At 48.1% G+C, this 23,036-nt stretch overlaps 1 protein-coding gene across 2 annotated transcripts in view; it reads left to right on the top strand.

Annotated features, from left to right (window-relative positions):
• The first annotated feature begins 714 nt into the window (after nucleotides 1-714).
• The window catches only part of LOC122539706 (tensin-4-like), a 39,200-nt gene continuing 16,878 nt past the window's right edge, over nucleotides 715-23,036 (top strand). The window contains exons 1-6 of one of the 2 annotated variants that reach the window (XM_043674712.2): nucleotides 715-836; nucleotides 12,346-13,071; nucleotides 15,377-15,519; nucleotides 15,893-16,013; nucleotides 20,982-21,351; nucleotides 22,223-22,716. In XM_043674712.2, the coding sequence (XP_043530647.2) occupies nucleotides 12,450-13,071; nucleotides 15,377-15,519; nucleotides 15,893-16,013; nucleotides 20,982-21,351; nucleotides 22,223-22,716 (1,750 nt within the window). In that variant the 5' untranslated portion in view covers nucleotides 715-836; nucleotides 12,346-12,449. Of the gene's footprint in view, nucleotides 837-11,306; nucleotides 11,327-12,345; nucleotides 13,072-15,376; nucleotides 15,520-15,892; nucleotides 16,014-20,981; nucleotides 21,352-22,222; nucleotides 22,717-23,036 lie in introns of those variants that run through there. The other variant, XM_087977705.1, reaches the window with a different exon arrangement.

The following is a 23,036-nucleotide window of genomic DNA, read 5'->3' as shown; positions in this document are numbered from 1 at the left end:
CTACATTCCAGATGTTTCTGCTTGAGGCAGGTACCTTATAGTGTTAGATACAAAATGAAGCTTCCTCTACACCTTTAAAGTGAAAGTAAAACTCTCTCTACTCTTTTGAACTGAAAGTAAATTTGCCCCATCAAACAGGTACAGCACAGGGTTAGATACAGAGTAAAGCTCCCTGTACACTGACCCCATCAAACAGGTACAGCACGGGGTTAGATACAGAGTAAAGCTCCCTGTACACTGACCCCATCAAACAGGGACAGCATGGGGTTAGATACAGAGTAAAACTCCCTGAACACTGACCCCATCAAACAGGGACAGCACGGGGTTAGATACAGAGTAAAGCTCCCTGTACACTGACCCCATCAAACAGGGAGAGCACGGGGTTAGATACAGAGTAAAACTTCCTCTACTTTTATAAACTGAATGTAATGGTCTCTCTACACAGCCCCCATCAAACACTCCCAGGAAACCCACGCCCTCAAAGACAGCTTTATGTTTTAACTGAAAAACAGAAATCTTTCACACAGTGAGAGGTATTGACGTTAATCTGAAGTAACTTGATCAAGACTTAACTTTGATAACAGATGCATTACTAATGGGAGATGCTTGCTGAGGGATGTCTCTTTAAGAGGGAGGATGGGTGTAGTACGGTTTACCCTGTACTCACTGAGGGAGTGGTTCCCTGGCGATTGCAGTTTGCTTGTTCCAATTGAACCTGACCCCACCCTCCAACAGTAACTTCACTTCTTCCCGTGAGAGGGAGAATAAAAGATCCGCCAAGGAGCTGGGAACTGGGTTTGCCAGCAGCAGGCAGCTTTCCCCACTGCACTGGAAAGGTAAGGCACACCAGGTTTGCTTTTGTTGTAAATTAACATCAGAAATTCTGGACGTTTATGGAGTAAAGACTGTCTGAAGGAGGAAGTGGGGGATTATCCGTGTGGGGTGAAATGGATGGGGGAAGACCCAGCTGGGCAAAGGATAGGGTTCCGTCTGTTTCTGGAACCAAATGTGAGGTGAAGAGTATGCGAGCTTTCTGGTCAAAGCGATTGATTAATTTGATTTAATGATTACTGCTGAATATTCTGGAGAGAATTCCCTGAGATCCTGAAGCTGGAATCAAGAAGAGTTGAGAGATTTGGCAATGCCAGTGGGTAAGGATGACCGGGGACAGAGGTGATGGTTCCACTGACTGGGCAGAGACATGAGGGGCTGCTCAGGGCTGTTATACCCATCAAACAGCAGATTCTAAGCAGAATGAGGGATTAATTGAATCACCCTGCTGTTCACAGAGTCTGGATCAGTGGTGCTGGAAGAGCACAGCAGGTCAGGCAGCATCCGAGGAGCAGTAAAATCGACATTTCGGGCAAAAGCCCTTCATCAGGAACTGCTGGGCTGGTCAAAGGATCAAGCCCACACAGTGAATGATAAATGGCAGAGGATGGGGAAATAGAACGTGGGAGGAAGGAGATTGTGAATTCAGGGCTCTGGTTCAAAATCCCTCAATGGTTCAGTCAGAGTCTGATTAAACTAAAATAGGAATTTAGTTTTCTTCAACTTGTGATATAACTAATGCCATGGAGACATGAGACATGTTCACAAAGATAATTAGATTACATTACAGTATGGAAACAGGCCCTTCGGCCCAACAAGTCCACACCGACCCGCCGAAGCGCAACCCACCCATTCCCCTACATTTACCCCTATACCTAACACTAGGGGCAATTTAGTATGGCCAATTCGCCTGACCTGCACATCTTTGGACTGTGGGAGGAAACCGGAGCACCCGGAGGAAACCCACGCAGACACGGGGAGAACATGCAAACTCCACACAGTCAGTCGCCTGAGTCGGGAATTGAACCCGGGTCTCTGGCGCTGCGAGGCAGCAGTGCTAACCACTGTGCGACTGTGCCACCGTGCCGCCCACAAAAGCCTCATCCTAATATTTAGGATGAGGCTTTAGTAACTGGAGGCCACAAAATTTGACATCAGTAACAAAAACACCAAAGGGAGAATGGGGATTTCTTCCTGTAGTGAGTTGTAATTTGGAATGTGCTGTCAGAAATGAGACTGGAAGCAGGTTCAGAAAGAAATTGGCTGAACATTTCCATGGGAGAATTACTCAAGACAATGAGGAATGGACAAAGGGAGTGTGACCAAAGACTGAGCATTAACACGATGGGCTGGTGAATGTCCTGGTTGTATGGTTCTATTTCTTTCCAATTGAAACATTTAAATCCCACAGCATTTTCCTGTTTAAAGTTTTGCACCTGATGAAGTTACTGAATTGTGTAACTGCAGGGGGCTGGCAGATTGCCCGCTACCAGGGCACCATTCTGAGTCACTACGTGGAGGGTCAGGGTTCTTACTGGGACACACTCCACCTGGGATTTTATTCAGGAGCTTTGAGAAACTTCAGCTTAACATTCTCATTCTGGAGCGAATGCAACATTTGATTTGATTATTACTTTCATGTGTACTGAGCTGCAGTGAAAGGTGTTGTCTGTACTATACAAGTGTGTCAGGGTAAACAGAACCGAGTGCAGGGTAACAGTGTTACTGTTGCCAAGAAGGTGCAGAGGGAGATCAACGCTAACATTAAAGTCTGAGAACAGTGGGGAAGAAACTGTTCTAGAATCTTTCTTCTTCCGTCAGAAGGCCGTCTAATCTGGGGCGACCTTTGACTGAGGCAGTGGGAAGTGTAGATGGAGTCAGTGAATGGAAGCATGGTTTACTTGATGGACTGGGCTCTCTAATGACTCTCTATAGTTTCTTGTGGTCCTGGGAAGGGCAGTTGCCATGCCATGCTGTGATGCATCCAGACAGGATGCTGTCTGTGGTGCATCGATAAAAATTGGTTGGAATCCTTGTGGCCACACTGAATTTCCTTAGCCTCCTGTCGGTATGTGGACTGCTGTAGTTTGAGAAGGCAGCAGTTTACCACCTTTTCCAGGGACAATTAGGGAGGGACAGCAGGTGCTAGTCCAGTCAGTGGTGCCCACATCCTGGTAGTGAATTTTACAAATGTCAGGCTGAAAACTGCTGAGATTATAAGATGTTCTGCTCCGTTTGGTTTGTATCTTTGTTTCAGTATCTGTGCCAAAGAACAATTCAAAAACAACATGAAATGTGCCGATAAATACATTTTTAACTGAGTACATTCCAAATGAGACCTGCCCAGCTTTAGCGATTAACAGGCTGCTTCCCCTCCCACTGCAAGAAAACCTGATTTTGAGATTTTCTAATCAGCCCGTTCAGAGAACCAGCTCAGCGACAGCTTGGTCTCCTCCTACTGTCTGTGCCTGATGTACAGTGAATAGGCAGGACTGAGCTACTCTGTGTCAGCTAGAAATTCAGACAAAACTTCTGATTCAAACGTTACTAAAGATCACTTCGTCTCAGGTCCAGTTGTGTGCAAATTGTTGGAATCCACAATTCCTGATAATATCAATAAACATTTCACATTAAATAAAACACTGTAGAGGAGATTGACCAGGATGGTGCCTGGGCTGGAGAGTCTCAGTTAGGAAGAAACATTGGGCAGACTGGGGTGGTTTTGTCAGAACAGAGAAAATTGGTTAGGAGCATAGTTGAGATGTATAACATTTGAGGGACATAGATAGGGTAGACAGGAAGAGAGATTTCCTTTTGCTGGGGGGGGATCAGTGACCAGGGGAATAGACTTAAGGTAAGGGTCAGGAGGGATGGAGAGAGTGTCAGGAAAAATATCTTCCCTCAGAAGGTGGTGGGAATCTGAAACTCAGTGCCTGTGAGGATGGTAAAGTTAAACCCCCTCCCCCCAATATTGAAGAAGTATTCTTCAGATATGCATTTGTGGGTAATTCCAAGACATGTACAGCTCTGAGGAGAAAGTGAGGTCTGCAGATGCTGGAGATCAAAGTTGAAACTTTATTGCTGGAACAGCACAGCAGGTCAGGCAGCATCCAGGGAACAGGAGATTCGACGTTTCGGGCACAGGCCCTTCTTCAGGAATGAGCAGAGAGTGTTCAGCAGGAGAAGATAAAAGGTAGGGAGGAGGGACTTGGAGGAGGGGCGTTGGAAATGTGATAGGTGGAAAGAGGTCAAGGTGAGGGTGATAGGTCGGAGTAGGATGGAGGCGGAGAGGTCAAGAAGAAGACTGCAGGTCAGGAAGGCGGTGCCGGGCTGGAGGGATGTACAGCTCTGAGCCAAGTGCTGGAAAATGGGATTGGAATTGTTAGATCTGAAATACAAACAGAAATTCTCGTGAAATTCTGCAAATCTGGTAGCATCTGTGGCAGGAAAGCAGAGTTAATGTTTCGAGATCGGAGATTTTTCATCAGAACTGATTAGGAAATACCGAGTGGATGATCCATCTCCTCCAGTGGTCCCCAGCGTTACACATACCAGTCTCCAGCCAATTTGATTTACTCCACATTATATCAAGAAACAATTGGAGACACCTGATACTGCAAAGGCTACGGGCCCTGTCAACATTCCGGCAATAGTACTGAAGATTTCTGCTCTAGAACTTGCTGCGTCCCCTGGCCAAGCTGTTCCAGTACAGTTCCAACACTGGCATCTACCCGACAATGTGGAAAATTGCCCACAAAAGCAAGACAAATCCAACACAACCAATTACTACCCCCATCAGTCTACTCTCGATCATCAGGAAAGTGATGGACAGTGTCATCAAAAGTGCTATCAAGCAGCACCTACTCAGTGACGCCCAGTTTGGGTTCCCCCAGGGGCACTGGTTTAAACATGGACAAAAGAGCTGAATTCTAGAGGGGAGGGTAGAGGGACTGCCCTTGACATCAAGGCTGTATTCAACTGAGCGTGGCATCAAAGAGCCCTGGAATCAATGGGTATCAGGGGGCAAACCCTCTAGTGCTTAGAATCTTACCTGACATGTAGGAAGATGGTTGTCTTGTTGGAGGTCAGTCATCTCAGCTCTTGGACATCTCTGCAGGGATCCCTCAGGTTGGTGTCCAAGGCCCAACCACCTTCAGCTGTTTCATCAATGGCCTTCCCTCCCTGAGGCCGGAAGTGGGGATGTTCACCAATGATTGCGCAATGTTCAGGACCATCCGTGACTCATACTAAAGCAGTCCATGTTCAAATGCAACAGGATCTGGACAATATCCAAGCTTGGGCTGACAAGTTACATTCACACCACACAAATGCCAGGCAATGACCATCTCCAATAAGAAACAATCTAACCATGCCCCTTGGCATTCTGAATCCCTCACTGTCACAGGGGTTACAATTGATGAGAAGTTGAACTAGACTAGCCAACTCAACACAGTGGCTACAAGAGAAGGTCAGAAACTGAGAATCCAGTGGTGAGTAACTCACCATCCCTCTCCCCAAAACCTGTCCACCATCTCCAAGACACAAGTCAGAAGTGTGATGGAATACTCCCCACTTGCCTGGATAGGTACTGCTCCAACAACATTTTAAAAGGTTTGACACCATCCAGGGAAAAGCAGCCACTTGATTGGCACCACATCCACAAACATCTACTCCCTTCACCACCGACACTCAGTAGCAGCAGTGTGTACCATCTACAGGGTGTACTGCAGAAACTCACCAAAGATCTTCAGACAGCACCTTCCAAACCCCTAATGATAAGCTTTGCTGTATATCCAACCCTGTGCTGACTCTGTCCTAGAAGTGTTTGATGGGAACAGTTTTTAAAAGTGAAGGTAAAACTTCGCTCTGAGTAGAGGGACTGTGCGCTGTCTAAACAGTTGCAACCCTCTGAATGTTCACTTTCATGAACAGGGAATGCTTCAGAAGCCTAAAGTTGAACAAAAAGACAATGCTGGTTCTGAGCAAGGTTTAGCTGTCGGTTGCTGGCTAGCTTCCTTTCATTGTGAACAGCTGGTGATTTGAACAATGCTCTGTGTGATTCAGAACGAGCTCTGCCGAGGGTCATGGGTGTATTGGGAAGTTGGTTAGTGACCACAGCAATGAAGCTAACCATTTTGCTGACAGCAGAATTGAATCATCAATGCAATACTAACCAGCAGGATTGGAAATGTGTTGCTGGAAAAGCGCAGCAGGTCAGGCAGCATCCAGGGAACAGGAGAATCGACGTTTCGGGCATAAGCCCTTCTTCAGGAATGAGGAAAGTTTGTCCAGCAGGCTAAGATAAAAGGTAGGGAGGAGGGACTTGGGGGAGGGGCGTCGGAAATGTGATAGGTGGAAAGAGGTCAAGGTGAGGGTGATAGGTCAGACTGGGGTGGGGGCGGAGAGGTCAGGAAGAAGATTGCAGGTTAGGAAGGCGGTGCTGAATTCGATGGATTTGACTGAGACAAGGTGGGGGGAGGGGAAATGAGGAAACTGGTGAAATCCGAGTTCATCCCTTGTGGTTGGAGGGTTCCTAGGCGGAAGATGAGGCGCTCTTCCTCCAACCGTCGTTTTGTTGTGGTCTGACGATGGAGGAGTCCAAAGACCTGCATATCCTTGGTGGAGTGGGAGGGGGAGTTGAAATGTTGAGCCACAGGGTGGTTGGGTTGGTTGGTCCGGGTGTCCCAGAGGTGTTCTCTGAAACGCTCTGCAAGTAGCCGGCCTGTCTCCCCAATATAGAGGAGGCCACATCAGCTGCAGAGGATGCAGTAGATGATGTGTGTGGAGGTGCAGGTGAATCTGTGGCGGATATGGAAGTTTCCTTTGGGGCCGAGAGGGGAGGTGTGGGCGCAAGTCTTGCACCTCCTGCGGTTGCAGGGGAAGGTGCTGGGAGTGGAGGTTGGGTTGGTGGGGGGTGTGGATCTGACGAGGGAGTCACGGAGGGAGTGGTCTTTACGGAATGCTGATAGGGGAGGGGAGGGAAATATATCCTTGGTGGTGGGGTCCGTTTGGAGGTAGCGGAAATGACGGCGGATGATGCACTGTACATGGAGATTGGTGGGGTGGTAGATGAGGACCAGTGGGGTTCTGTCCTGGTGGCGGTTGGAGGGGCGGGGCTCAAGGGCGGAGGAGCGGGAAGTGGAAGAGATGCGGTGGAGGGCATCGTCGACCACGTTGGGGGGAAATTGCGGTCCTTGAAGAAGGAGGCCATCTGGGTTGTACGTTTTTGGAACTGGTCCTCCTGGGAGCAGATGCGGCGGAGTCGAAGGAATTGGGAGAATGGGATGGTGTTTTTACAGGGGGCAGGATGGGAGGAGGTGTAGTCCAGGTAGCTGTGGGAGTCGGTCGGTTTGTAGTAGATGTCCGTGTTGATTCGGTCGCCTGAGATAGAAATAGAAAGGTCGAGGAAGGGGAGGGAGGAATCTGAGACGGTCCAGGTGAATTTGAGGTCGGGGTGGAAGGTGTTGGTGAAGTGGATGAACTGTTCAATCTCCTCGTGGGAGCACGAGGTAGCGCCGATACAGTCATCGATGTAGCGGAGGAAAAGGTGGGGGGTGGGGCCAGTGTAGTTGCAGAAGATGGACTGTTCCACATATCCTACGAAGAGGCAGGCATAGCTGGGGCCCATGCGGGTGCCCATGGCTACTCCTTTGGTTTGGAGGAAGTGGGAGGATTGGAAAGAGAAGTTGTTCAGGGTGAGGACCAGTTCAGTCAGTCGAAGGAGGGTGTCGGTGGAAGGGTACTGGGTGGTACGGCGGGAAAGAAAGAAGCGGAGGGCTTTGAGTCCTTCGTGATGGGGGATGGAGGTGTACAGGGACTGGATGTCCATGGTGAAGATAAGGCGTTGGGGACAGGGGAAGCAAAAATCATGGAGCAGGTGGAGGGCGTGGGTGGTGTCACGAACGTAGGTGGGGAGTTCTTGGACTAAGGGGGACAGGACGGTGTCAAGGTATGCGGAGATGAGTTCGGTGGGGCAGGAGCAGGCGGAGACAATGGGTCGGCCGGGGCAGTCAGGTTTGTGGATTTTGGGCAGGAGGTAGAAGCGGGAGGTGCGGGGTTGTGGGACTATGAGGTTGGAGGCGGTGGATGGGAGGTCCCCCGAGGTGATGAGGTTATGGACGGTCTGGGAGATGATGGTTTGGTGGTGGGGGGTGGGGTCATGGTCAAGGGGGCAGTCCCTCCAACCACAAGGGATGAACTCGGATTTCACCAGTTTCCTCATTTCCCCTCCCCCCACCCTGTCTCAGTCAAATCCATCGAATTCAGCACCGCCTTCCTAACCTGCAATCTTCTTCCCAACCTCTCCGCCCCCACCCCAGTCTGACCTATCACCCTCACCTTGACCTCTTTCCACCTATCACATTTCCGACGCCCCTCCCCCAAGTCCCTCCTCCCTACCTTTTATCTTGGCCTGCTGGACAAACTTTCCTCATTCCTGAAGAAGGGCTTATGCCCGAAACGTCGATTCTCTTGTTCCCTGGATGCTGCCTGACCTGCTGCGCTTTTCCAGCAACACATTTCCAGCTCTGATCTCCAGCATCTGCAGACCTCACTTTCTCCTCAAAGATTTCAACCTACTGCGAATCCTCTAACCAGCAGGATGCCCAGCAGGGGCAATGGGGGGCGGCCACAGGAAACAGCTTTGAGATTCTGTTCAGGCAGCATATGGGAAGTGAAGGGAGTTGAATGGGTGAGGTCAGTGTGATTAGGAAACAGGGATAATATTTGTGAAATGGTGTACCAGAGAAGAGCTGCCTTTCTCTTGGAGGGTCTGGAACTGGGTATGGGCCCTCCAGCTGTGTTAGTCACTGGGTGTGTTTCTGTGTGTTCTGGACATGGTGCTGCCAGTCCCCTAGGGCCACTGCCCATATGATCAGCCTTTCTCTGTAAACCTCTGATATTTATTGAGCTGTTTGAGTGTAGGGGGCTTCACAGCTCCAACCTGATCTCACCCACAGGCTGTTTAGGACACTTTCAGACAGCGTTGAAAGGAGATGTACTTGGGCAATGAGTTGTGCTGGCCCAGATGGGATCCATTCTCTGAACCAGGATCTCAATACAGAAGGATACAAGATGCAGGAGTGGTGGAACTGAACTGTTTAAGAAAAAGGATTTGATAGGGTTGATAAAGAAAGAACAGTACTGGCCATTTGGCCCATCCAGACAGCAGCAAAGCCTGATACCTTTCTAAACTAAAAGCCTTTTGCCTCTATGCTGTCCGGATCCCTCTATTCCCTGATTGTTCGTGTATCAGTGAAGATGCAGCTGAAATGTTGCTATTGTATCCACCTGTACCCCTACCTCGTTTGGCAAGGTATTCCAGGCACTTACCATCCTCTGCATTAATAAAACTGATCTCTCTCATCTCCCTTAAACTTTCCCCTTCTCCCTTATACTTTGTAATTGTTATTTCTACCCTCTTGGCAGGTGAGGGGAGAATCTGACTATTTGTTCTACTCCATGTCTCTCATCATTTTCTAGACTTCTATCAGGTTGCCCTCAGCCTCCAACCTTCAAGTGAAAATAAACCCAAGTTAGTCCAATCACTCCTCACAGCCGATACCCTCCAAACCAGGCCATGTTGTGACACAGCAACTGTCCCCTCTGGTGGGCCAGGGAGGAGTCGGTGCATTGGGAGAGCACTCACACAACGGGGAAATCTGGAGCTTATTGCCCCAAAAATGTTGCTAAAGTTGAAGACCAATTGGAAATGTCAGAGAAGAGATGGATGAGTTCCTGTTGTGGAGGGGGGTTACAGAGAGCTACAGAATGAGAAAGGTCAGTTAAATGAAGAGACAGCTGGCCTGTTATCTAAACGATGAAGATCCAACAAGCTGAACAGTGTATTCATCCTTTTGCTCTGAACAGTTTCCGTCCAACGTGAAATCAATCAAACCTGCTGCACTGCTCGATAAGACCATGGCTTGTCTGATGTGGGCTCCACTTCACTTTCCCATAACCCTCGACTCTAGCATCAGTCAAACATTTGTCTAACTGTCTGAGGGAGTGGTTCCACAAACTCCCAGCTCTCTTAGAAAAGCAATTGGATCACTCAGTCTTATTTCTAAACTGTGACCCCTACTGCTAGATAACCCCATGGGCAGACTCTGTAGTGTCCCTCCTCAGACTCTAACCTGTTACAGTAAGATCACACCCTCCCCCACTTCTGATCTGCAGTGAGTGTAGACTCCAGCTGCTCAGTTGTTTCTCATAAAGCAACATTTCCCTGGGGTTTGAGGGACCATGCTACTGGGCTGTTATAGGAAAGATGTGAATGTATTGGAGAGAGCGCAGAAATGATTTACCAGAATGAGAAACGTCAGTGATTAAGAGAAATGAAAGAAGTGGGATTGTTGTCGCTGAGGGCTGAGGAGACCTGATAAACGTTTTCAAAATCGTGAATGGGCAAGATAGAGTCAGACAGCACAGACACACCCCCTTTGGTACAACTTATCCACACTGAGCAGACATCTTTTAAACCCTTCCTATTCATGTCCCCATCCAGGTGCCACTTTCTCTGGCAGCTTGTTCTATACATGCAGCACCTTCTGAGGGAAGACGTTAGCCCTCAGGTCCTCTCTAAATCATTCCCTCTCTCGATCTCTAATTCACAAATGTGATAGGAAGTAGCTATTCCTGATTGTAAAAGGGAGATGAGGGAACAGAGTTAAAGTGATTTGTGAAAGAAGCAAGGGGGGGCGCGCGGAGTTTGAGAGAAACTTTTGTCAGCAGCAACTCCTAGGGTCTGCACTGCACAGCCTGGGAATGGTGGGGGGGGGGGGGGGGGGCGCAGGTTCAATTGAGGCATTACAAGGGGCATTACAAGGGGCACTGGATGGTTACTTGATGGAAATGGTGTGCAGGGTAATGGGGTGAGAAAGGCCCTGGGTAATGATGCCTGTTTGATGAGCCAGTACAGCATGACAGGCTGTAACATTGTGATTCTAGGACTGTCTTTTTTAAACAAATAAGATCTTCAAATTATTCTGACTCTCAGTAGTTCTGTGATTCCAAGTTAATATTACCACCGCACAGCCACTCCTTGCACCGTTTGCTAGTCAGCGCGCTGAGAATCCTAGCAATGATCTCACTATCTGGCTCCCTCCCCAGCCTCCAACACACCAGTCCGTGTGTCCGTGTTTCTGTCTGTGTTTCTATCCGTGTGTGTGTATGCAATATTTGTGGTGAACATAATTTCCTGAGTCCGTGTCGTCACCACAGTCGGTGCTGAAGGTCTAGCCAGATTTGTCTGTATTTCCCTTCCCCACCCACTGCCTGGACCCTGTGTATCTGCGCTATCCCTGCTGGAAATGTCCAGAGAGCTGGATGTGGGTGTTCAGGAGGCATTTAACTGGCATTCTGCCACTCAAGCACTCAGAATAACTCAATGACAAGTTCCGGAGAGACTTACCTCAGCCATTTGCATCATCTCTGTCTACTGTCAGAACAGGAGCAGACCATTCAGCCCATTGCTAACTTTACTATTCCATTAGAGGTTGCTGTACTAGTTGTGTTCTTGCAGAGACTTGACTGACCATTTGATAAACCTGGCCTTGCTTTCCAGCTGACTGACCAGAGAGTTTTGATTTGCTGATGGTTGTGTCTCAGTTGTAGCCCCCAGTCACACCCTGACCTACGAGGTTATGGGTTCAAATCCCACTGCAGGAGCTGTTGCAGTTCTGCAGAGGGGGCCTGTAGTGAGAGTTCAATATTTTGCAGGTCCTGTTAGGGCAATGTATGTACAAATTTGTGGAAGAAGTGGGATGGTGCCAGTCTGTCTTTGTATTTAAAGAAAAATCTAGATTGTGAAAATGTTGTCAGAGACAGTTAACAATTTTTTTATATGCAGTCACGTAAATGGAATTCCGATACTTTAGCAGCCTCCTCTGCAGGAGTGTCTCAGTGGTATCCTAGACCCTGCCATTTTAACTGCTTCATCAATGACCTCTTTTCTATCGTAAGGTCAGAAGTGGGATGATTGTTGGTTGCACAGTGTCAGTCTGATTCATGACTCTTCAGATACTGAAGTAGTCCATCACCAAATGCAGCAAGACCTGAACCAGTAGTATCCGGTTTGGACTGACAAGTGACATTTGTGTCACACGAGTACAAGACAATGACCATCTCTAACAAGAGAGAAACTAACCGTTGCTCCTTGATATTCAAGACCATTCCCATCACTGAATCCCCCACTATCAATGTCCTGGGCGTTACCCTAGTTCTGAAACTGAGCTGAACTCTCCATATAAATATAGTGGCTAAAAGAGCAGGTCAGAGGCAAGGAGTTCTGCTGTAACCTATATCTCTGTAAATACTTCCAGGGCCAACACACCCTCCCTATCTCTGTAACCCCCTCCAGCCCTAACACACCCTCCCTGTCTTGTCACCTTCTCCACCCCCATGTTGTTCCTACAGATCATTACAACTCCTTCAAAAAGCTTCTGTTTAACATGTGTGTTTTGGCCATATTTATCATTGATTTCAATTTAATAATGGTGTATGATTTTTTTTCAGGTTTGAGGACAGATCCCTGACCGATTTAAACCATTACCAGTAACCAGGAGGACAAACCCGAGAACTGCTTCCAACCTCCGCCCGAGTGAGATCTTCAGGCCCTGATGAAAGACAGAGGCTTCCTCTCTGACGCCATGTCCAGACACACCGTCCACGTGAACAGGAGCCAGAGCTCGTGTACGTCCCCTCGGGTGGAGACCATCATCCTGAGTGGGTCCTCAGTCAATCGCAGCCAATCAAAAGCCTCCTACCCAGACCCAGAGCGTATTTCTAGAGGATCCCAATGCCCTCCTGTGAGGTGGGTTTGTCGGGAGATCTCCCCTCCGTACCCCAGCTGCCCGTTACAGGACAAGCCTGAACCAGGGCAGGGAAGATCCCAAACCTTCATGGTGAACTCCGTCACCAACCAGAAACCTCCAATCCATGATGGATGTCGGCGGATCACGGCAACTCGAGTAAAACCACACCCTGATCCCCAGGAGGTGCCAAAACCCTCCCAGCAGGCCCGGAGCAGCTCTGAAACATCAAAATCAAACTGTGCTGGAAATGATCCATTATCACCAACCTTAGACGCAACCATTGAAAATCTTAACAACCTGATTTTAGAGCTGGATCCCACCTTTCAGCCAATCAGCACCCGTGACCAAGGAAATGGCTTCGTGAGTGGCAACAGCAGGTTTCTGGACAGGGCCAATGAGGAGGCTCCATTGGATGGACATCATCCAGGTAGAGATTGCCGGTTACCATGGTTAGCTGTACAAACACAAGTCACACTGAGAGACAGATGGAGTCTCCCCACAATGACCGAGCTTACAAAACCCCCAGCACTCAGCCTCCCTCTCTCCAGCTGCTTCAGAATTTCCTGATGCTTTTCCCACACGGGACTGGGATATGTTCAATCTCCAACTGAACCCTGTGCTGGGATACTGGCTATGGGTCACTCATGGGCTGAGGGTCATGCTTGGAATAGGGATCACAGGTTAAGGGTCACGCTCTGGCTGTTTGAGGGTTGAATTCTGCTGCTGGGTCTAGTGGATGCTGATTGGTTAGGGTGGTGTCAGGCAAAAGATAGGCCAACAGAAGCATTTTGCTGAGATTTTGCAATATAGGAGGAGGAATGGAGTTGGATGACCCTTTGAGTGGACCAGCACAAGTTCAATGGGCTGACTGGTCTCCTTCACCATAGTCCATCCACTGAGGAGCACAGTGGGTCATTCTGCCCCTTAATAGTACATTTTAATCAAGTTGCCTCTTCCTCTTCAGAACTCCAATGGATACAAGCCCAACTACTCCTCATGAGACATGAGTTTCGGAAACCTTCCCTGAATTGCCTTCCTTTGAGCAATCCTCTAGGAATGCCATCCCAAGTGTATATTTCTGGACAATTCTACTAGAGTTGGCCAGTGAGAGTGAGGTGGGATCTTGTGGCACTGAGCCAATCAGCATCCTGTTCCTGATTTATTGAATTAAAACAAAGTTCTGTAAACACTCAGCAGCCCTGGCTGCATTGTGGAGCAAGAAGCAGGAGTTAATGTTTTGAGTTGAATGTGACTGTTCTTCAGTCTCTGACATTTCCGATTTCCAGACTGTGCAGTGGTTGGACTCACTGGGTCAGTGCGAAGGTCAGAGACTCCATTTCTGTGCTCATTGGCTTGCTCAGGGTGGGAGGTGGTAGGAATGATCAGGCAAGGATCAGGATATTATGGGATCTTCCTGGACACTGGGTGAATGTGTGCCATTGGGAGGGGCACTGAGGAACTGCTGGGGTGGGTGGGATACAGTTCCACATGAGGATGGCCATGGGGTTGAGGGGGTGGTTGGCCACTCAGCACCAGAGAGTGGGCAGAGTGGGGAAATTGCTGGAGAATGTTCAAACCTCACAATCTGACTCAATGCGAGCAGGAACACGCTCTGTTTTAAGCTGCTTTGGCTCAGAGTCCGTCACGTGTTATTGAATGGTTGACTTTGTTTTGTAATAATTTCCTGTCCCTCCAGTGCAAATATAGTTAGGGTGCAGCTCATGGAGAGAACAGCGTTTGCTCTGACAGCCTGCAAGCCTATCAGCAGCATTTAATACCAGCTGATAAACACAGGCCTGCTCGATCGATGTAATCTGAGTCCTAGAGTCATACAGCACGGAAATAGACCCTTTAGTCCAACCAATCCACGTTGACCATAATCCCAAACTATCTTCACACACCTGCACTTGGCCAGTATCCCTCCAAACCTTTCCCATTCATGCCCTTATCTAAATGTCTTTTAAACACTGTAACTGCGCTCACATCCACCACTTCCTCTGGAAGTTCATTCCACACAGGAAGCACTCTGTGTTTTAAAAAAAAAATTGCCCCTTATGTCTTTTATAAATCTTTCTCCTCTCACCTTAAAAATATGCCCCCTAATCTTGAAATCCCCCATCCTAGGGAAAAGACACCTGCCATTCACCTCATCTATGCCTCTCATGATTTTAGAAACCTTTATAAGGTCACTGCTCAACCTCCTCCTCTCCAATGAGAAAGGTCCCAGTCTCCTCTTATAACTCAAACCCTCCATTCCCAGCAATATTCCTGGTAAATCTCTTCTGAACCCTCTCCATCTTAATCATATTCTTCATCCAACAAGGCAATCAGAACTAGACACCGTTCCAATCTCTCCCAATTCCTCTCAAAATCTGTCTCCTAATCCGAATTCCTAACCCTGTTAAAGTCTCTATTCCAAACCTTGTCCCAATCTCTGTCCCAATCCCAATTCCAATACCAGTCCTATTCCTTTCCCAATCTCGAACTCAACCCCATTCCAAAGCCTGTCTCTATATCAATCCATTACCCTGTCCTCTGTTTCATGCCTATACCTTTTCCCTGTATCAATCCCAGTCTCTGTCTTGATCCCCATCGCAATCCAGGTCCCATACCTACTCCCAAACCGATTCCATTCACCATCTTCGAGACCCATTGCACCAGGGTCTCTTCCTCCATCAACTTATTTCCATAGGCTGATAGTATTTAACTTGTTCCACTCTCTCTTCCCCCAGGAATTCTGATTTATGATGAATGGGATTCGGGAAGAATAAACAACTCTCTGCACAGCAGCACATCAATCAATGACGATCACCAATCCGATTCACTGGGGATTCAAACCACTGGCACTTCGACCAATCCGCAAAACCGTCGGCTGGTAGGAATATACAGCAGCTTTAATATACTGTCTGTCGGTGGGCGTGTCTGTATGTGTCTGTTCACACTCAACACAGCGTGACTCTTTGACACTGCTGAGTCTAACAATAAATGTCAGATTTATTTTCTCAGATTGTCCACTTGTAAGCCAATTCTCTGATTAGATCTGAGGGTTAATTACCAGACACACACTGCTTGATGCATGGACTGTATTCACAGTAAGGACTCAGTGGGTTCAGTCTATCAGACACTGCAGAGCTTCCTCTGACAGACATTCTGTGAACGAGACTTCAAGAGCTGACTGTCTTCAAACACATGCTCATACTCTTAGATAACTTGAATTGTTGCCTGTAACTAATGTGTTCTCTCTGCAGCCCAACTCTTTTGGATACAACAGGTTTGATGGTGGACAGCTGCGGTCCGCCCCCTGCTCTCTGCCTGCTCCCCCAGCTTTCTCTGGTTCTACTGGGTCACCACACTGTAACTCCTCTCTTGGTAAGATATAGCATCGTGTGGGGTTTGTAAATTTGGTCAGGAATTTCCAACAAGGTCTCTTCACCAGCCAAGATCTGCTAACACTGACTACACAGCCCCAACAGAAACCTCAGAGACATAGATCCTGAGATCAAATTCCTGAATAATAATATCAACATCATCTTTGAACAGACTCCTGAGATAAACCACCCGCCTTCCACAACTGGGACAGGTACACCTATGTTGCTTTCATCTTCTGAACAATTACTGAAAGAGTTTCTCTTTGGGTGACACATTGAATCTGAAAAGAGGGATCTGATCTTCAAACTCTACCCAAAGGGATAAGTAGGACCTTGGTTCAATGTTTGTTCCGACAGTGTGGCGCTCCGTCAGTGCGCTGACCCTCCGACAGTGCGGCACTTTCGGATATAATGGGACCATATTTGTTACAACTTACTGGAGCAATGCTCTGGAAATAAAGCCCCACTATTCCTTGAGTTATGACAAAATGTGAAAAGGTTTAGTCAAACTATCTAACATTCCTGATAAACTTTGATTAAAGGCAGGTGTTCACCAGGTTTCTGTACTTAACAAGAAAATAACTGTTCCACAAGCAAATGGTCTTTAATATTTCCTCATTGCCATTGATTAAAGCTAACATCACTCTACAACTTAAACCCTATCCCTTCCTAAACTCAGCCCTCTCCCACTCCTTCACAAACAGACTGTCACACAAAGACAGACACGAATTAAAATGATCAGGGAGCACAGGTCAGTAGCTCTCGTCCAGAGCACAGAATTTGAGTTGCTTTCTTTCTCTTCTTTTCCCCCAATTCCTTTTTGTTGTTAACACAATGCTGTTTGCACACCAATGCTCTCTTTCATTCACTAGTTGAGAGTATATCCTTGCATTCTCTCTTTTGAAAGTGTTTTATTCCTCCTACAGTGGGGGGGTGGGGGGGGGGGGTTTGTATAGAACAGTGAGTGGAAGCTGTTCCTGGAGCTTCTCTCTGGCTCTTGGGTGGAGATACTGGACAGAGAGAGAGAGTCAGCGATTTGCAGGTTATTTACCCTTTGCCGCACTGGCCCCACAGGAGTCATGGTCACTTGGTCAGGGGCAAATCACAACATTGTTGTCAAGCAGTTGTCCTTCAATTGGGGACCAATGACTCAGTGACCCTCTGTGATCTTCTGCTCTCCTTGTTCCATGAAAACACAACATTGTGCACAACACACCCCAGTGGGACATGGCTTTTAAAGCTGCAGCCATCTGTTTGCATTGACTCCCTGAGTTAAAGTAGTTAACAAACCAAAAACAAAGGAAATAGGAAACGTGGCCTTGACATGCAGTGGCTTCATTATAAATATCTGCAGCAGGAAAAGCTGAGATCCTAGCAACCTGGGCAATCATGTTATAAACAAAGCCACTTCTAATCAGAATTGACGTTTGTGTCTTAATCTTGATGAGTCAGTGATATCACTCAGTGTGGACGTGTTTAAAAGACTGACAGCATTCAGTAGGCTGTCGGCAGCTGGCCACTTCCCTGTACTGACCTGGAGAAACTGATCCTGATTAATCTGAACATGACTCAGGGCAGGAGTGGCTCAGTCCAGCTTTGGGCTCTGAGTTCTTACTGTCAAGGACTCCAGTAGCTGGGAAATCCACTATTCCCTGGTGACCAGCAGAATATCAATCCCAGAGAGATTACCAAATGCAGGATAAGAATTATTGACACCACTCTTGTTGTTTTAACAACTGCTTAAAGACAGAAACTCCAGCTCTGTGTGTTTGAACAAGTTTAAAAGCTGCCTCACCCACTTGGATCATGAATCTCATTCCAAACATGCCCTAATCCCCAGAACCTGTGTGTTCCTGCCCCAGGATTCTGGCATGGAGCAGTCCGATGCTCACGAACGGGGCTGGGGGCTGATGCTAAATGAGGACAAAAACCAAAGGGAAAGGGAAGAGTCACGAGGAGACATGAAGCAGAAAGCAGCTGCAGTTGTTGAGAAATTTCCTCCAAATCCTGTAGGGTGTGTGTGAGCACCAGGGAGGAATTTAACCAATCCGTTCCCGGGGCTGTGCAACGAACTGGGTTAATGTGGCCACACTGTGGCAGGTTTGAGGGATTCAGGGGGCTCTAGGATGGGAAGGAATTTAATGGTTATTATGGGATGTTTGCACGTTGAGGGGATTTTGACTTTGGTCAATATTGTAAAAGATATTTCATCAACCCTCTTTAATTACCTTCCTTGGTATTTTCTTAAATTACACGTGGAATGCGGGTGTTACAGTCTGGGCCCAGTATTTATTGCCCGTCCCTAGTTGCCCCTCGAGGAGGAGGTGGTGAGCTGCCTTGAACCGCTGTGGTTCGTGGGCTGTAGGTTGATCCACGATGCCCTGAGGGAGGATTTTGACCCAATGACAGTGAAGGAACGGCAATATACTTCCAAAACAGGATGGTGAGTGGCTGGGAGGGGAACCTGCAGGGAGTGGTGCTCCCATGTATCTGCTGTCCCTTGTCCTTCAAGATGGAAGTGGTTGTGGGTTTGGAAGGTGCTGTCTGAGGGTCTTTGGTGAATTTCTGCAGGGCATCTTGTAGATGGTACACACTGCTGCTACTGAGCGCGGTGTTGGAGGCAGTGGGTGTTTGTGGATGTGGTGCCAATCAAGCGGCTGCTGTGTCCTGGATGGTGTCAAGCTTCTTGAGTGTTGTTGGGGCTGCCCCCATCCAGGCAAGTGGGGAGGATTCCATCACACTCCTGACCTGTGCCTTTCCAAATTTGCATTCCATTATCCAAAATTATAAAGTCTTCAACAGGAGATTCATTGAAATGACCCAGTTGGAGTCTTGAGATGAATTTCTCACTGACCTAGATCTGATCTTAAATCCTTTCTGTTCACAGAGAGCTTGATCACTGTCTGCTGGTTTTAGTTAAATGGGGTTGTATCTAGCCATGGGGGGGGGGGGGTGCATGTTGGCTCAGTGGTTAGCACTGCTGCCTCACAGCGCCAGAGACCCGGATTTGATTCCAGCCTCGGATAACTGTCTGCGTGGGTTTCCTCCGGGTGCTCCGGTTTCCTCCCACAATCCAAAGACGTGTAGGTTAGGGTGGATTGGCCATGCTACATTACCCCAGAGTGTTCAGGGATGTGTAGGTTAGGGTGGATTGGCCATGCTACATTACCCCATAGTGTTCAGGGATGTGTAGGTTAGGGTGGATTGGCCATGCTACATTACCCCAGAGTGTTCAGGGATGTGTAGGTTAGGGTGGATTGGCCATGCTACATTACCCCATAGTGTTCAGGGATGTGTAGGTTAGGGTGGATTGGCCATGCTACATTACCCCATAGTGTTCAGGGATGTGTAGGTTAGGGTGGATTGGCCATGCTACATTACCCCATAGTGTTCAGGGATGTGTAGGTTAGGGTGGATTGGCCATGCTACATTACCCCAGAGTGTTCAGGGATGTGTAGGTTAGGGTGGATTGGCCATGCTACATTACCCCATAGTGTTCAGGGATGTGTAGGTTAGGGTGGATTGGCCATGCTACATTACCCCATAGTGTTCAGGGATGTGTAGGTTAGGGTGGATTGGCCATGCTACATTACCCCATAGTGTTCAGGGATGTGTAGGTTAGGGTGGATTGGCCATGCTACATTACCCCATAGTGCTCAGGGATGTGTAGGTTAGGGTGGATTGGCCATGCTACATTACCCCATAGTGTTCAGGGATGTGTAGGTTAGGGTGGATTGGCCATGCTACATTACCCCAGAGTGTTCAGGGATGTGTAGGTTAGGGTGGATTGGCCATGCTACATTACCCCATAGTGTTCAGGGATGTGTAGGTTAGGGTGGATTGGCCATGCTACATTACCCCATAGTGCTCAGGGATGTGTAGGTTAGGGTGGATTGGCCATGCTACATTACCCCATAGTGTTCAGGGATGTGTAGGTTAGGGTGGATTGGCCATGCTACATTACCCCATAGTGTTCAGGGATGTGTAGGTTAGGGTGGATTGGCCATGCTACATTACCCCATAGTGTTCAGGGATGTGTAGGTTAGGGTGGATTGGCCATGCTACATTACCCCATAGTGCTCAGGGATAAATATAGGATAATAGGGTGGTGGAGTGGGTTTGTGTGGGTTATTCTCTGAAGGGTCAGTGTGGACTCTTTCTTTCTGTAGGTATAGAGATTTGATTCCCTACAGTATGGAAACAGGCCCTTCTGCCCAACAAGTCCACACAAACCCTTCAAAGAGCAACCCATCCAGACCCACCCCCCTGCCCTGTATTTACTGCTGAGTAATGCACCTAACACTATGGGACAATTTCCCATGGCCAGTTCACCTGACCTACACATCTTTGTGACTGTGGGAGGAAACTGGAGCACGGGGAGGAAGCCCCACGCAGACACGGGGAGAATGTGCAAACTCCACACATAGTCACCCAAGGCTGGAATCGAACCTGGGTCCCTGGTGCTGTGAGACAGCAGAGCTAACCAATGATCCACCGTGCAACCCTTGTTGGGCTGAATGGCCTGTTTCCACACTGGAGGGATCCTGTGATTCTATGTACCAACACTGAGTGCGTAGGCAGCAGTGCAGCCTGATGAAGGGCTTTTGCCCGAAACGTCAATTTTCCTGCTCCTCGGATGCTGCCTGACCTGCTGTGCTTTTCCAGCAACACTCTAATCTAGACTCTGATTTCCAGCATCTGCAGTACCCACTCTTGCCTAGCAGTGTACCCTGGCAGATTCCCCTAATGTCTCTGACTCCAATCCTGGGGAAGTCTACTCTTGGGCAGCCAATAAAATACCAAGAAGAGTAATTAGGATGTAAGATGCAAATAGAGAGATGGCCAAATGAACAGGTTTCATGGATATTACCCCGTCACTTAAAAAGCAAAGAACCTGCTGATTCTGAGAAATATATGAAAGATTCTGAACAAAGATCAAAATAACTCCTTTCACTTCCTTTTCTCTCAGGTTTCCAAAGTGTGAACACCTTTCCCGGTCAGACTGGACAGTCATCACAGGGGACTACAGTGAGTTCAAAGCAGCGACAGGGGATAGTGTGTTCTGCTCCAGTCTCCATCTCCCCACAGCAGGACTCTTGCCCTATCCCTGTGCCAGCTTCCAGCAACTACACCCCTGCCAGTGCGAGCTCCTTGCCAAGTGCACACGAACAATACGCTGCCTCACCGTTACACACCAGCACCCGCAGAGCAGCTGCAGCAACTCCCTATCTGTCAACCTCAGCAGGTTCGGAACATACGCTCCAGACTGACCATACCAGTCACACTGACAGTGCCATCTCCTTGCTGTCAGCCTCTCCAGCCTGGGACACACTGGGAAGGTACTCTCTCTGCAATTGTTAACAATGTGCAATTCTAATGAAAATTCACCTCTGTTGGAGTAACTCTCAAATCAAAGAATGGATTTGGATTGATATTTTCTTCATTAGCTCTGACCCTCTTGTTGTGCATCATCTGTGGCTCAGGCACTAGCTCTCTCCCGACTCTGCAGTTGGTGTGGGACCAGGTTTCACTCCAGAGACTTAAACCCGTGATCCAGACTCACTCCCAGAGCAACATTGAGGGAGCGCTGCACAGTTGGAGGGTCATCCTTTTGGATGAGATATCATATTGTTATAAATGTTCCCAGTTATGATTAGATTACTTAGTGTGGAAACAGGCCCTTCGGCCCAACAAGTCCACACCGACCCTCCAAACAGCAACCCACCCAGACCCATTCCCCAACCTTTACCCCTTCACCTAACATTATGGGCAATTTAACATGGCCAATTCACCTGACCCGCACATCTTTGTGACTGTGGGAGGAAACAGGAGCATCCGGAGGAAACCCACGCAGACACGGGGAGAAGGTGCAAACTCCACACAGACGATTGCCTGAGGCGAGAATTGAACCCGGGTCTCTGGTGCTGCGAGGCAGCAGTGCTAACCACTGTGCCACCGTGCCACCCGCACACAAAAACAATAAATTGAACCTTCAGGATCGTGGGGAATGTTTGTGTCCCACATCAGATAAAGAACCCTCCTCCCCTCACCACCTGGTCATTTTCATATTGGTGCTTGTGGGATTGTACTGTGGGTAAAATAACTGCTGGGTCTCTGTGGTGACTATTTAACAAGTTATTGTGTGTAAAGTGCTTTGGAAGATATTTAACCTGTGAAGGTGCTAAAAAATGCAAATGTTCCTTCCCTTAGCTCCCAGTCTCTGCTGAGTGATGATGGAGAAGCTGGACGGATTTTTAGATCTACTGGAAGCACGTATGGATCAAGTGGATCCTTTGTGAACCTGACTAGCCCTTACACAGCTTCACCCTCCTCATACAAGAGCTCTCTTAGTGACCAACATCTTCACCAGGCTCCTGGGCACCCAGCGGACTATCGGACTGTGCCACGCTCCCGGGGGAAAGGAGACCATACTGGTCAACAAGCAGCCTCTGGCAGCACCCTGGATAGACCAGTCATGGCCCACGTTAAAGATCACTCCAATAGCTGCCCACCATCTGCTGCCAGTTCATGGACAGATATCCCCATCCTACTGGTGAACGGGAGCACACAATACTTGGAGCGAGACATTCACAAATTGAAAAATGAGAGGCGTCAATCCAGCTCTTCAAGTACTCCCAGCCTTCCCCTCAATTCTTGTTCCAACCTTCCATTTGCAAAGGCTTCGAGCACCCCATCCCTCAAAGGTAAGCCCCTCATAGTGCCACTCACTTGTTGCTTCTTATTGGCCTCCACTAACTCAACATTCCCAAATTAATCATTTCAGAAATCCCTGAGTGGTGATCTTCTCTTGTTCTATATCCTGTTTGAACATTCTCCTCTTCCCTCTGGTCTCCTGTGGATCACCTCCCAATCCTTGCTACAACCCTTTCTATCCTCAAAACTCTCCTTTAAAACCTGTTCCATTTACACCCTTTGCTGCTGTACAATTCACTTGAATTTATTTGTTTTTAAGGAAGGAATGAGAGGGGGCTGTGATGGAGCTATAAAACTCTGACAGGGCTGG

The sequence above is a fragment of the Chiloscyllium plagiosum genome, unplaced genomic scaffold, assembly GCF_037043375.1.
Source record: "Chiloscyllium plagiosum isolate Xiang-an unplaced genomic scaffold, Cpla_swu_hap1 HiC_scaffold_32, whole genome shotgun sequence".
In the NCBI taxonomy this organism is placed as follows: Eukaryota; Metazoa; Chordata; class Chondrichthyes; order Orectolobiformes; family Hemiscylliidae; genus Chiloscyllium; species Chiloscyllium plagiosum.
Note: the sequence above shows the minus strand (reverse complement) of the source record. Positions and strands in the feature narration are given on the sequence as shown.